Genomic DNA, 13,080 nt, shown 5'->3' with positions numbered 1-13,080 from the left:
TAGAGGAGACAGGAGGTAGGAAGGTAGAGGAGACAGGAGGTAGGAAGGTAGAGGAGACAGAGGCTGGTAGTGTTTTCATCTCAAGGTTGTGCGACCCTGAGATCAATGAAACTCACTGCACTAAGACATGCCATGCCATGCTTTCTTGGACCAGGGACTTATTGCAATCACAATCAAATTAACTTGTATATATTAAGGTTTAGTAAATAGCAATCAACCAATCAATTGATCAATCAACTAATCAATTAATCATAAATGTTCCCTCTCTTCCTCCCAGACCCGTCCAGGCTGCGGAACATGCACTGTTTCCCCAATAGTTCCTCATCCATCTCCTGTTCCTGGTCCTTCCCTGACTCCCAGTGGGACTCCTATACCGTGGAGGTAATGTACCGTCCCTCACACACACACACACACACACACACACACACACACACACACACACACACACACACACACACACACACACACACACAAACACACACGCACACACACACAGTCTCTTTATGTCTTATCTTCTTATTATAACAGTTGAGGTCAGGGTGTCTGATACCGTTTCTCCAACTTTACTGAAGGCAGTAGAATAGCCCGTACTGAAGAGCTCAGTGACTTTCAACGTGGCACCGTCATAGGATGCCACCTTTCCAACAAGTCAGTTCGTCACATTTCCACTTATTGTTAAGTGGAAAAGTCTAGGAGCAACAACAGCTCAGCCACGAAGTGATAGGCTGCACAAGCTCACAGGACGGGACCACCGAGAGCTGAAGCTCGTCTGTCCTCGGTTGCAACACTCACTACCAAGTTCCAAACTGCATCTGGATGCAACGTCAGCACAATAACTTTTAGTTGGGAGCTTCATGAAATGGATTTCCATGGCCAAGCAGCCGCACACAAGCCTAAGAACACCATGCGCAATGCCAAGCGTCGGCTGGAGTGGTGTAAAGCTCGCCGCCGTTGGACTCTGGAGCAGGGAAATGTATTCTCTGGAGTGATGAATTAGACTCTGTGCTTCCAACTTTGTGACAACAGTTTGGGGAAGGGACTTTCCTTTTTCAGCATGACAATGCCCCTGTGCACAAAGCGAGGTCCATACAGAAATGGTTTGTCGAGATCGGTGTGGAAGAAATTAACTGGCCTGCACAGAGCCCTGACCTCAACCCCATCGAACACCTTTGGGATGAATTGGAACGCTGACTGCGAGCAAGGCCTAATCGCCCAACATCAGTGCCCGACCTCACTAATCCTCTTGTGGCTGAATGGAATCAAGTCCCCGCAGCAATGTTCCAACATCTAGTGGAAAGCCTTCCCAGAAGAGTGGAGGCTGTCATAGCAGCAAACTCCATATTAAGTTAATGTTTGACAAGCAGTCCATTGCTCAACTAGTTCTGGAGTAAAACATGGAATGAACTACAGTTATCAGTTCTCAGTATGTTGAAAACATGGAGTGGACTTTAGTAATCAGTTCTCAGTATGTTGAAAACATGGAGTGGACAACAGTAATTAGTTCTCAGTATGTTGAAAAAATGGAGTGGACAACAGTAATCAGTTCTCAGTATGTTGAAAACATGGAGTGGACTTCAGTAATCAGTTCTCAGTATGTTGAAAACATGGAATGGGCTATGGTAATCCATTCTAAGTATGTTGAAAACATGGAGTGGACTCTAGTAATCAGTTCTCAGTATGTTGAAAACATGGAATGGACTCTAGTAATCAGTTCTCAGTATGTTGAAAACATGGAGTGGACTTAAGTAATCAGTTCTCAGTATGTTGAAAACATGGAGTGGATTTACAGTAATCAGTTCTCAGTATGTTGAAAACATGGAGTGGACTTACAGTAATGTCCACTACCCTTCAGGTGCGTCAACAGGACAGCTGGGAGCTGGTGTATGCCCTACGTCTGGCCCGGGACAGTACCTTACTCAACCTGGAGAACCTCCAGCCTCACAGGAGATACAGCGTGGCTGTCAGAGTGGCCTCCGCTGGACTCAGCAGCCCTGCCGTGGAGGAGAACGTGGTCACCATGATCGACCGTGAGTAACTACCCGTACCACCGGAGTTGTATCATAGATCCCATCAAAGAGTAAAGTATATCTGCTGTAAGATCCAGACCCCACAATCACAATCACAATTGTAGCATCAAAAACAAACCAAGTGACCACATAGAACCATCACACCACATTAACAGGAAACAACATCAGGATGACACAACGGTTGGAGTGATTTAGCTGTCCCATCATGCACTGCCTGCTAACACGTGACCTGTTAAATGACATGTTCCAGCTACATGGGCAGTCTGATGGTCTAAGCTTGTATGAGTACCACTACTGTTTCTGTCAAGTCCCTAACAGTAGTAGTGTTTCTGTCAGGTCCCTAACAGTAGTAGTGTTTCTGTCAGGTCCCTAACAGTAGTAGTGTTTCTGTCAGGTCCCTAACAGTAGTAGTGTTTCTGTCAGGTCCCTAACAGTAGTAGTGTTTCTGTCGGGTCCCTAACAGTAGTAGTGTTTCTGTCAGGTCCCTAACAGTAGTAGTGTTTCTGTCAGGTCCCTAACAGTAGTAGTGTTTCTGTCAGGTCCCTAACAGTAGTAGTGTTTCTGTCAGGTCCCTAACAGTAGTAGTGTTTCTGTCAGGTCCCTAACAGTAGTAGTGTTTCTGTCAGGTCCCTAACAGTAGTAGTGTTTCTGTCAGGTCCCTAACAGTAGTAGTGTTTCTGTCAGGTCCCTAACAGTAGTAGTGTTTCTGTCAGGTCCCTAACAGTAGTAGTGTTTCTGTCAGGTCCCTAACAGTAGTAGTGTTTCTGTCAGGTCCCTAACAGTAGTAGTGTTTCTGTCAGGTCCCTAACAGTAGTAGTGTTTCTGTCAGGTCCCTAACAGTAGTAGTGTTTCTGTCAGGTCCCTAACAGTAGTAGTGTTCTGTCAGGTCCCTAACAGTAGTAGTGTTTCTGTCAGGTCCCTAACAGTAGTAGTGTTTCTGTCAGGTCCCTAACAGTAGTAGTGTTTCTGTCAGGTCCCTAACAGTAGTAGTGTTTCTGTCAGGTCCCTAACAGTAGTAGTGTTTCTGTCAGGTCCCTAACAGTAGTAGTGTTTCTGTCAGGTCCCTAACAGTAGTAGTGTTTCTGTCAGGTCCCTAACAGTAGTAGTGTTTCTGTCAGGTCCCTAACAGTAGTAGTAATGTTTCTAACAGTCTTGATGAATAATCCCATCCGAGGAGGTCCTTTCCATTCCATATCCTACTCTCTCTACCAGACAAATGACACGTCTCCCAAACTGTCCTGCTTCACTGCAACGTTTGTTTCCTCTTAGCAGGATGCTGAGTCACAGACACACACACACACACACACACACACACACACACACACACACACACACACACACACACACACACACACACACACACAGACATCCCTCTCCTCCATCCTTAATGTCTTAATAGTCAGATAATCTATAGAACATCTCATTCATTATCTTCATTACTCCAGGACCCAGATCAATAGGGTTTGAACCTGCTCTGAGTACTATGATGCCTTGGCCTTTGGTTAAAAGATTTGGCATTTGGATTTAGCAAAGTGTTGGCATTCGTCTCAGTGTAGTTTTGAGTAAAGGCTAGTGAGTGTTTGCTCTTGATAAGTTCAACGTTAATGAGTTTAGACTCCACAGAAGTCTCCAACTTGTAAGGTAACTACTTCAAATAGGGTGACTAGCTACTTCAAATATTTTTTGGATTTTATGAAAACCTTGATTTGAGATGAGAACTCATTTTAGAATGGTTTACCATTCTACACGATTAAAGTCCTGTGGTAATCTTACTTGATCATCTCACAGATTTAAAGATGTAATTTTAGTTTACTTTCCATGCTGATGTACTGAGAGGTCTGGGTAAATGAACACAGGGGAAATTAGGTTGAAATATTGCTGGTGTTTCAATCAGGCGACTTTCTGTATCTACAGAAACGGACAGAACTTACTATTGACTTACTAAGTCCCACAGTACTCTCTTATAGCTTTGTATTCCAGTTCTGTCAAAATGATTTATTGAAAGACAGAGAGAGAGAGAGAGAGAGAGAGAGAGAGAGAGAGAGAGAGAGAGAGAGAGAGAGAGAGAGAGAGAGAGAGAGAGAGAGAGAGAGAGAGAGAGAGAGAAACCAGAGAACATAAAAACAAAACCTTTCTGGTGCATTTGTTCCCTAATGTTCTAATATTATCAGATCATTTGGGCCAATGTGAACTTTGTGAAAACATTTTATTCAGAGAAAGAGGACAAAGTTAAAAAATGAGAACTATATTACAGTGAAACCTCAAGAATAAGGGATTGTGGATTATAGGCGAAGGTGAGGGCAGGGTGGGGTGAAGGAGTTGGATGACATTCAGATCTCATATTTTCTGTCTAACCCCCTCCTCTCTCTCTGGCTGCTAGTTTGTATAGGAAATGACTTGGCCACCATCATCTGGCTGTCTTCAGCTTGACTCAGGATGATGCCAAAGATATGCCCTCTAGACCGGCCAAGTGCAAGCTACCAAGTGGTCAATGTCAGCTGCCAAATGGAATCAAAACCCAGTGATAAAACCAAAGACCAACATTAAAGTGAGAGTGCCATTATCAAATGAGAGGGGAACGCTACAGTAGCTGGAATAGGTCCTGTAGTTTGTTCTGTCATCGCTCATACAACTGCACCAAAGGCCCCTCTATAAGACCTTGTCCCCCTATTCCCTAGAAGGCTCTGTAGGGCTCTGGTCAAAAGTAGTGCACTATATAGGGTATAGGGTGCCATTCCAGACACAGCCCCTGAGAGTGATTAGAACACTTCAAGAAGACAGGAGGTAGGAAGACCTCTGATGTCATCTAAAGTGGACAGGAGCACGGGTGAATTCCATAGGGGAGCCATGTGGAAGCAAGACATCCCTGTTAGCGGGGTGCTAACTAGCCTGACTGTGGCTGTGCTGCCGCCCTCGGGAGCTACAGCCTCAGGAAGACATTTAAATAAAGATGTCCTCAAATAGCTCCAAACACCTGGGAGAGGGGACAGAGAGAGAGAGAGAGAGAGAGAGGGGGGAGAAGGGGAAGGGAGAGAATGATGGAGAGGGGGGTCATGAGAGGAATGAGAGCAGAAACGAGAGATAGAGAGCGGGATTTCGAGAAATAGGCTAGTCACCCTCTGCCTAGGGGGATGGAAATGCCAGAGATTTGTGTTGTTTGTTTGTTCCGGAGGGAGGGAGGACGACATTGTCATAACCAACAGAACATAATTAGATCAGTGGAGAAGGTGCCATATTAACTCATAAATCCTCCAGATGGCCTCTTTCACTCTCTCTTTCTCACTCTCTCTACTCTCCTCCCACCTCTCTCTCTCTCTCTCTCTCTCTCTCTACCACCTCACTCTCTCTCTCTCTCTCTCTCTCTCTCTCCTCTCCTCCACCTCTCTCTCTCTCTCTTTCTCTCTCTCTCTCTCTCTCTCTCTCTACCACCTCCCTCTCTCTCTCTCTCTCTCTCTCTCTCTCTCTCTCTCTCTCTCTCTCTCTACTCTCCTCCACCTCTCTCTCTCTCTCTGTCTCTCTCTCTGTCTCTCTCTCTGTCTCTCTCTCTCTCTCTCTCTGTCTCTTTCTCTCTACTCTCCTCCACCTCTCTCTCTCTCTCTCGATCTGTCTTTCTGTCTCATCTATGTCTCTCTCTCTCTCTCTCTCTCTCTCTCTCTCTCTCTCTCTCTCTCTCTCCTCCCTCCCTCTCTCTCTCTCTCCTCCCTCTCTCTCTCTCTCTCTCTCTCTCTCTCCTCCCTCTCTCTCTCTCTCTCTCTCTCTCTCCTCTCTCTCTCCCTCCTCTCTGTAAGTGGACAGATTTACTAGGGCCATTTACAGCGTGGTTTTATTCGGGTTTCTATAAGGAGGCGATGAGCTGCTCTTTCACACTTCTGTCAAGAGCCCTGCTGTTTCAGTGTCTAACTGTGCAATGAGCCGAGCAGATACATACAGAGAGAGAGAGAGAGAGCGAGATATATATATATATAGAGAGAGAGAGACAGAGAGAGAGAGAGAGAGAGAGAGAGAGAGAGAGAGAGAGAGAGAGAGAGAGAGAGAGAGAGAGAGAGAGAGAGAGAGAGAGAGAGAGAGAGAGAGAGAGAGAGAGAGAGAGAGAGAGAGAGACAGAGAGAGACAGAGACAGAGACAGAGACAGAGACAGAGACAGAGACAGAGACAGAGAGAGAGAGACATAGAGAGAGAGAGAGACATAGAGAGAGAGACATAGAGAGAGAGAGAGAGAGAGAGACATAGAGAGAGACATAGAGAGAGAGAGAGAGAGAGAGAGAGAGAGAGAGAGAGAGAGAGAGAGAGAGAGAGAGAGACATAGATAGACATAGAGAGAGAGACCCTGTCAGGTGAAGCTTAAATAGAATCCAGAGACCACATGTAGTGGATGGGAAGAAATGGAAGCGATCCAATTACAATCTGTCTCACTGCTAATCAACCAAGGAAACAATATTACCTTGGCTGAGCTGGGTGAGATACAGAGATGCAGTGGCATACATACAAATACTGGATAAGAAGTAGGAGCGTGATTCTGGGTCTAAAAGGGGCCTATTGTCAAGTCAATTATTATTTGTCCCATAGCAGGGGAAATTGAGTTTGCAGTTTTGATAAGTAATGGAAATGATACAAGATACAGTGCATTAGGAAAGTAATCAGACCCCTTGATTTTTTCCACATTTCGTTACGTTACAGCCTTATTCTAAAATGGATTAAATTAAAAATTTTCCAAATCAATTTCCACACAATACCCCATCATGACAAAGTGAAAACAGGTTTTTAGACATTTTTGCAGATGTATTACAAATAAAAAACAGAAATACCTTATTTACATAAATATTCAGTCCCTTTGCTATGAGACTCTAAATTCAGGTGCATCCTTGAAATGTTTCTACAACTTGATTGGAGTCCACCTGTGGTAAATTCAATTGATTGGACATGATTTGGAAAGGCGCACACCTGTCTATATACAGCCCCACAGTTGGCAATGCATGTCAGAGCAAAAACCAAGCCATGAGGTCGAAGGAATTGTCCGTAGAGCTCCGAGACAGGATTATGTCGAGACACAGATCTAGGGAAGGGTACCACAACATTTCTGCAGCATTGAAGGTCCCAAAGAACACAGTTGCCTCCATCATTCTTAAATGGAAGAAGTTTGGAACCACAAGCTGGACGCCCGGCCAAACTGAGCAATCGGGGGAGAAGGGCCTTAGTTAGGGAGGTGACCAATAACCCGATGGTCACTCTGACAGAGCTCCAGAGTTCATCTATGGAGATGGGAGAACCTTCCAAAAGGATAACCATCTCTGCAGCACTCCACCAATCAGGCCTTTATGGTAGAGTAGCCAGACGGAAGCCACTCCTCAGTAAAAGGCACATGAAGGCCTGCTTGGAATTAGCCAAAAGGCACCTAAAGACTCTCAGACCATGAGAAACAAGATTCTCTGGTCTGATGAAACCAAGATTGAACTCTTTGGCCTGAATGCCAAGCGCCACGTCTGGAGAAAACCTGGCACCATCCCTACGGTGAAGCATGGTGGTGGCAGCATCATGCTGTGGGGATGTTTTTCAGTGGCAGGGACTGGGAGACTAGTCAGGATCGAGGGAAAGATTAACGGAGCAAAGTATAGAGAGATCCTTGATGAAAACCTTCTCCAGAGCGCTCAGGACCTCAGACTGTCGCAAAGGTTCACCTTCCAACAGGACAACGACCCTAAGCACACAGCCAAGACAATGCAGGAGTGGCTTCGGGACAAATCTCTGAATGTCCGTGAGTGGCCCAGCCAGAGCCCGGACTTGAACCCGATCTAACATCTCTGGAGAGACCTGAAAATAGCTGTGCAGCGACGCTCTCCATCCAACCTGACAGAGCTTGAGAGGATCTGCAGAGAAGAATGGGAGAAACTCCCCAAAAACAGGTGTGCCAAGCTTGAAGGGTCATACCCAAGAAGACTCGAGGCTCTAATCGCTGCCAAAGATGCTTCAACAAAGTACTGAGTAAAGGGTCTAAATACTTATGTAAATGTGATATTTCAGGGTTTTACTTTTTATAAATTTGAAGCAATTTCAAAAAACCTGTTTTTGATTCGTCATTATGGGGTATTGTGTCTAGTTTGATGAGGGAAAATAAACAATTTAATCCATTTTAGAATAAAACTGTAACGTAACAAAATGTGGAAAAAGTCAAGGGGTCTGAATACTTTCCGAATGCACTGTATATGATACAAGAGGAGACACATGGCAGCATATTTCTAGAACAAGGATGGCCAACCCTCCCCTGCAGAGATACTGGGTGTGCTGGCTTTAGTTACAGCCTTACTCTTACCCATCTGATTCAGCCAATCAAAGTCTGGATTATTTGACAGACACACCCTTGAACCAATCGCCTGTGTTATTTTCCCCCTCTAGGCCCGCCCCCTACCACAATACGGGTCAATGAGAGGGCGGTACGCATCACCCCCTCCACCATCTTCTTCAAGTTCAACTGCAGCTGGTTCAATGACGTCAACGGAGCAGTCAGGTTCTTCACTGTCATCGTGGCTGAGTCCAATGGTAAAACATCCTCTTTCTTTACAGCTTCATACAACTGTCCTTTCTTACTAAACTACACTACTGGTCAAACGTTTTAGAACACCTACTCATTCAAGGGTTTTTCTTTATTTTTACTGGGGCGGCAGGTAGCTTAGTGGTTAAGAACGTTGTGCCAGTAACCGAAAGGTCGCGGGTTCTAATCCCAGAGCCGACTAGGTGAAAAATCTGTCGATGTGCCCTTGAGCAAGGCACTTAACCCTAATTGCTCTTGTAAGTCGCTCTGGATAAGAGCGTCTGCTAAATGACCAATTTTTTTTTTTTTTTTTATTACTATTTCCTACATTGTAGAATAATAGTGAAGACATCAAAACTATTAAATAATATATATGGAATCATGTAGTAACCAAAAAAGTGTTAAACAAATCAAAATATATTTTATATTTGAGATTCTTCAAATAGCCACCCTTTGCCTTGATGACAGCTTTGCACACTCTTGGCATTCTCTCAACCAGCTTCACCTGGAATGCTTTTCCAACAGTCTTGAAGGAGTTCCCACATAAACTGAGCACTTGTTGGCTGCTTTTCCTTCACTCTGCGGTCCGACTCATCCCAAACCATCTCAATTTGGTTGAGGTCGGGGGATTGTGGAGGCCAGGTCATCTGATGCAGCACTCCATCACTCTCCTTCTTGGTAAAATAGGCCTTACACAGCCTGGAGGTGTGTTGGGTCATTGTCCTGTTGAAAAATGAATGATAGTCCCACTAAGCCCAAACCAGATGGGATGGCGTATCGCTGCAGAATGCTGTGGTAGCCATGCTGGTTAAGTGTGCCTTGAATTCTAAATAAATCACAGTGTCACCAGCAAAGCACCCCCACACCATAACACCTCCTCCTCCATGCTTTACAGTGGGAACTACACATGGAGAGATCATCCGTTCACCCACACCGTGTTTCACAAAGACACAGTGGTTAGAACAAGAAATCTCAAAATTGGACTCCAGACCAAAGTACACATTTCCACCGGTCTAATGCTCCATTGCTCATGTTTCTTGGCCCAAGCAAGTCTCTTCTTCGTATTGGTGTCCTTTAGGAGTGGTTTCTTTGTAGCAATTCGACCATGAAGGCCTGATTCACACAGTCTCCTCTGAACAGTTGATGTTGAGATGTGTCTGTTACTTGAACTCTGTGAAGCATTTATTTGAGCTGCAATTTCTGAGGCTGGTAACTCTAATGAACTTATCCTCTGCAGCAGAGGTAACTCTGGGTCTTCCATTCCTGTGGCGGTCCTCATGAGAGCCAGTTTAATCATAGTGCTTGATGGTTTTTGCGACTGCACTTGAAGAAACGTTCAAAGTTCTTGAAATGTTCTGTATTGACTGACCTTCATGTCTTAAAGTAATGATATACTGTCTTTTCTCTTTGCTTATTTGAGCTGTTCTTGCCATAATATGGACTTTTACCAAATAGGGCTATCTTATGTATACCCCCCTCCCTACCTTGTCCCAACACAACTGATTGGCTCAAATGCATTAAGAAGGAAAGAAATTCCACAAATTAACTTTTAAGAAGGTACACCTGTTAATTGAAATGCATTCCAGGTGACTACCTCATGAAGCTGGTTGAGAGAATGCCAAGAGTGTGCAAAGCTGTCATCAAGGCAAAGGGTGGCTATTTGAAGAATCTCAAATATAAAATATATTTGTATTTGTTTAACACTTTTTTGGTTACTACATGATTCCATATGTGTTATTTCATAGTTGTGATGTCTTCAACTATTATTCTACAATGTAGAAAATAGTACAAATAAAGAAAAACCCTTGAATGAGTAGGTGTTTCTAAAACTTTTGACCAGTAGTGTATATCAGTACAGCTCAACTTACTTTCTACACACTTTCCTTTCTTCCTTTGGATATGTCAGATAATGTCGCTGATGAAATCAAATACACTTCAACACTTGAATTTGAAAAACGTGTAAATGATGAGGGAGTTAAAAGAGAGCTTTTGAGGGAGATCTGGAGGGGATTTAAACACCTTACATGCAAAAACAATGTGTGAATACTTCGTCTAGCCACCTCTTTCTGTAGCTAATAAATCCACTTTTGAATCCATCCAACTTTATTATTTCCTCTTGACCCGTCACAGACAATGAAGTCCTGCAGCCAGAGCAGCTCCACCCTCTACCTTCCTTCCAGGACTACAGGACGAACAGCTCCGTGCGGGCCTACCAGACAGGCTACTTTCCTAGTGGCTGTGCCCAGGAACAGGGAATGGGAGCCGGGCGGGTGTTTGAGGTCAACCTGGGGGCGGGGCTGGATCGCCTGGGAGGGCCTTGTGATTCAGAGGAGGATCATGACAACGATCACAACAGTGATCTCTACCACTTCTGTGATGGTCCTCTCAAGCCTAAGACTGCCTACAGGTAAACAATGATATGGCCCCATACAAGCCAAACACTTTACCTGGGTTTGAATTAATTAAAATGACCATCCTAATCAAGTCTTACAGGTCATACTAACCCTTGACCTTGTCTAAGAGGGCAAAGGAAAGCAGTATATTATAGCCATTTATGCCCACCAGGGAAATACTTTTCCGGTAGAATGAGTGGTTTTTCTACAACGTTAGAGATCTAAGTTGATACTGATGGAAGTCAATGACTGTTCTCTGGTCTCTGTGCAGAATCAGTGTCCGTGCCTTCACTCAGCTGTTTGATGAAGACCACAGAGAGTTCCCCCAACCTCTCTACACGGACACCTTCCTGTCTCTCCCCATCAGGACACAAGCAGGTGAAGCCACACTATATACCCCTCTACCGCTGACCCTTACCATCTAATCTCTCTCTCTCTCTCTCTCTCTCTCTCTCTCTCTCTCTCTCTCTCTCTCTCTCTCTCTCTCTCTCTCTCTCTCTCTCTCTCTCTCTCTCTCTCTCTCTCTCTCTCTCTCTCTCTCTCTCTCTCTCTCTCTGTCTCTGTCTCTGTCTCTCTCTGTCTCTGTCTCTCTCTCTCTGTCTCTCTCTCTCTCTCTCTCTCTCTCTCTCTCTCTCTCTCTCTCTCTCTCTCTCTCTCTCTCTCTCTCTCTCTCTCTCTCTCTCTGTCTCTCTCTCTCTCTCTCTCTCTCTCTATCTCTCTGTCTCTCTCTCTCTCCCTCTCTCTCTGTCTCTCTCTCTCTCTCTCTCTCTCTCTCTCTCTCTCTCTCTCTCTCTCTCTCTCTCTCTCTTTCTCTCTCTCATCCTTCTCTCTTTCCACCCCCCTCTCTCTCTTGTTGTCAGACAAAATGTTTTTCATCTCAACAAAACAACCTGTATAATAAAATAAATCTCTGACCTTCCCAACCTGTTCTAAGCCTACTGATTAAATGCTGCCACTGTACTTTAGCTCACCCATGACGCAAAATACAGTGCATTCTAAAATGGATGAAATAGTTTTTTTCCTCTAATCAATCTACACACAATGCCCTATAATGACGAAGCAAAAACAGCAACAAAAACAATTTTGCAAATATAAAACCCCCTGGGAAATATAACATTTACATAAGTATTCAGACCCTTTACTCAGTACTTTGTTGAAGCACCTTTGGCAGCGATTACAGCCTCGATTCTTCTTGGGTATGACGGGTTTTATTACTATAGACACCACAACAGTAAGTGGTTTTATTACTATAGTCACTGTCACAGTAAGGGGTTTTATTACTATAGTCACTGTCACAGTAAGGGGTTTTATTACTATAGTCACTGTCACAGTAAGGGGTTTCATTACTATAGTCACTGTCACAGTAAGGGGTTTTATTACTATAGTCACTGTCACAGTAAGGGGTTTCATTACTATAGTCACTGTCACAGTAAGGGGTTTCATTACTATAGTCACTGTCACAGTAAGGGGTTTTATTACTATAGTCACTGTCACAGTAAGGGGTTTTATTACTATAGTCACTGTCACAGTAAGGGGTTTTATTACTATAGTCACTGTCACAGTAAGGGGTTTCATTACTATATTCACTGTCACAGTAAGGGGTTTTATTACTATAGTCACTGTCACAGTAAGGGGTTTTATTACTATAGTCACTGTCACAGTAAGGGGTTTTATTACTATAGTCACTGTCACAGTACGGGGTTTTATTACTATAGTCACTGTCACAGTAAGGGGTTTTATTACTATAGTCACTGTCACAGTAAGGGGTTTTATTACTATAGTCACTGTCACAGTAATGGGTTTTATTACTATAGTCACTGTCACAGTAACGGGTTTTATTACTATAGTCACTGTCACAGTAAGGGGTTTTATTACTATAGTCACTGTCACAGTAAGGGGTTTTATTACTATAGTCACTGTCACAGTAAGGGGTTTTATTACTATAGTCACTGTCACAGTAAGGGGTTTTATTACTATAGTCACTGTCACAGTAAGGGGTTTTATTACTATAGTCACTGTCACAGTAAGGGTTTTTATTACTATAGTCACTGTCACAGTAACAGGTTTTATTACTATAGTCACTGTCACAGTAAGGGGTTTTATTACTATAGTCACTGTCACAGTAAGGGGTTTT

At 43.9% G+C, this 13,080-nt stretch overlaps 1 protein-coding gene across 1 annotated transcript; it reads left to right on the top strand.

The window, feature by feature from the left end:
• Positions 1-277: 277 nt before the first annotated feature.
• On the top strand, positions 278-11,371 carry LOC123489871 (receptor-type tyrosine-protein phosphatase beta-like; the record flags this gene model as incomplete). Its single annotated transcript, XM_045220222.1, has 5 exons — positions 278-381; positions 1,853-2,027; positions 8,418-8,561; positions 10,684-10,960; positions 11,218-11,371. Coding segments are annotated over 5 exons (854 nt in total), but the record flags the coding sequence as incomplete, so codon positions are not given.
• Positions 11,372-13,080: the final 1,709 nt, after the last annotated feature.

The sequence above is a fragment of the Coregonus clupeaformis genome, unplaced genomic scaffold (assembly GCF_020615455.1).
Source record: "Coregonus clupeaformis isolate EN_2021a unplaced genomic scaffold, ASM2061545v1 scaf3392, whole genome shotgun sequence".
Taxonomy (NCBI): domain Eukaryota; kingdom Metazoa; phylum Chordata; class Actinopteri; order Salmoniformes; family Salmonidae; genus Coregonus; species Coregonus clupeaformis.
This window is presented reverse-complemented; position numbering and strand designations above follow the sequence as displayed.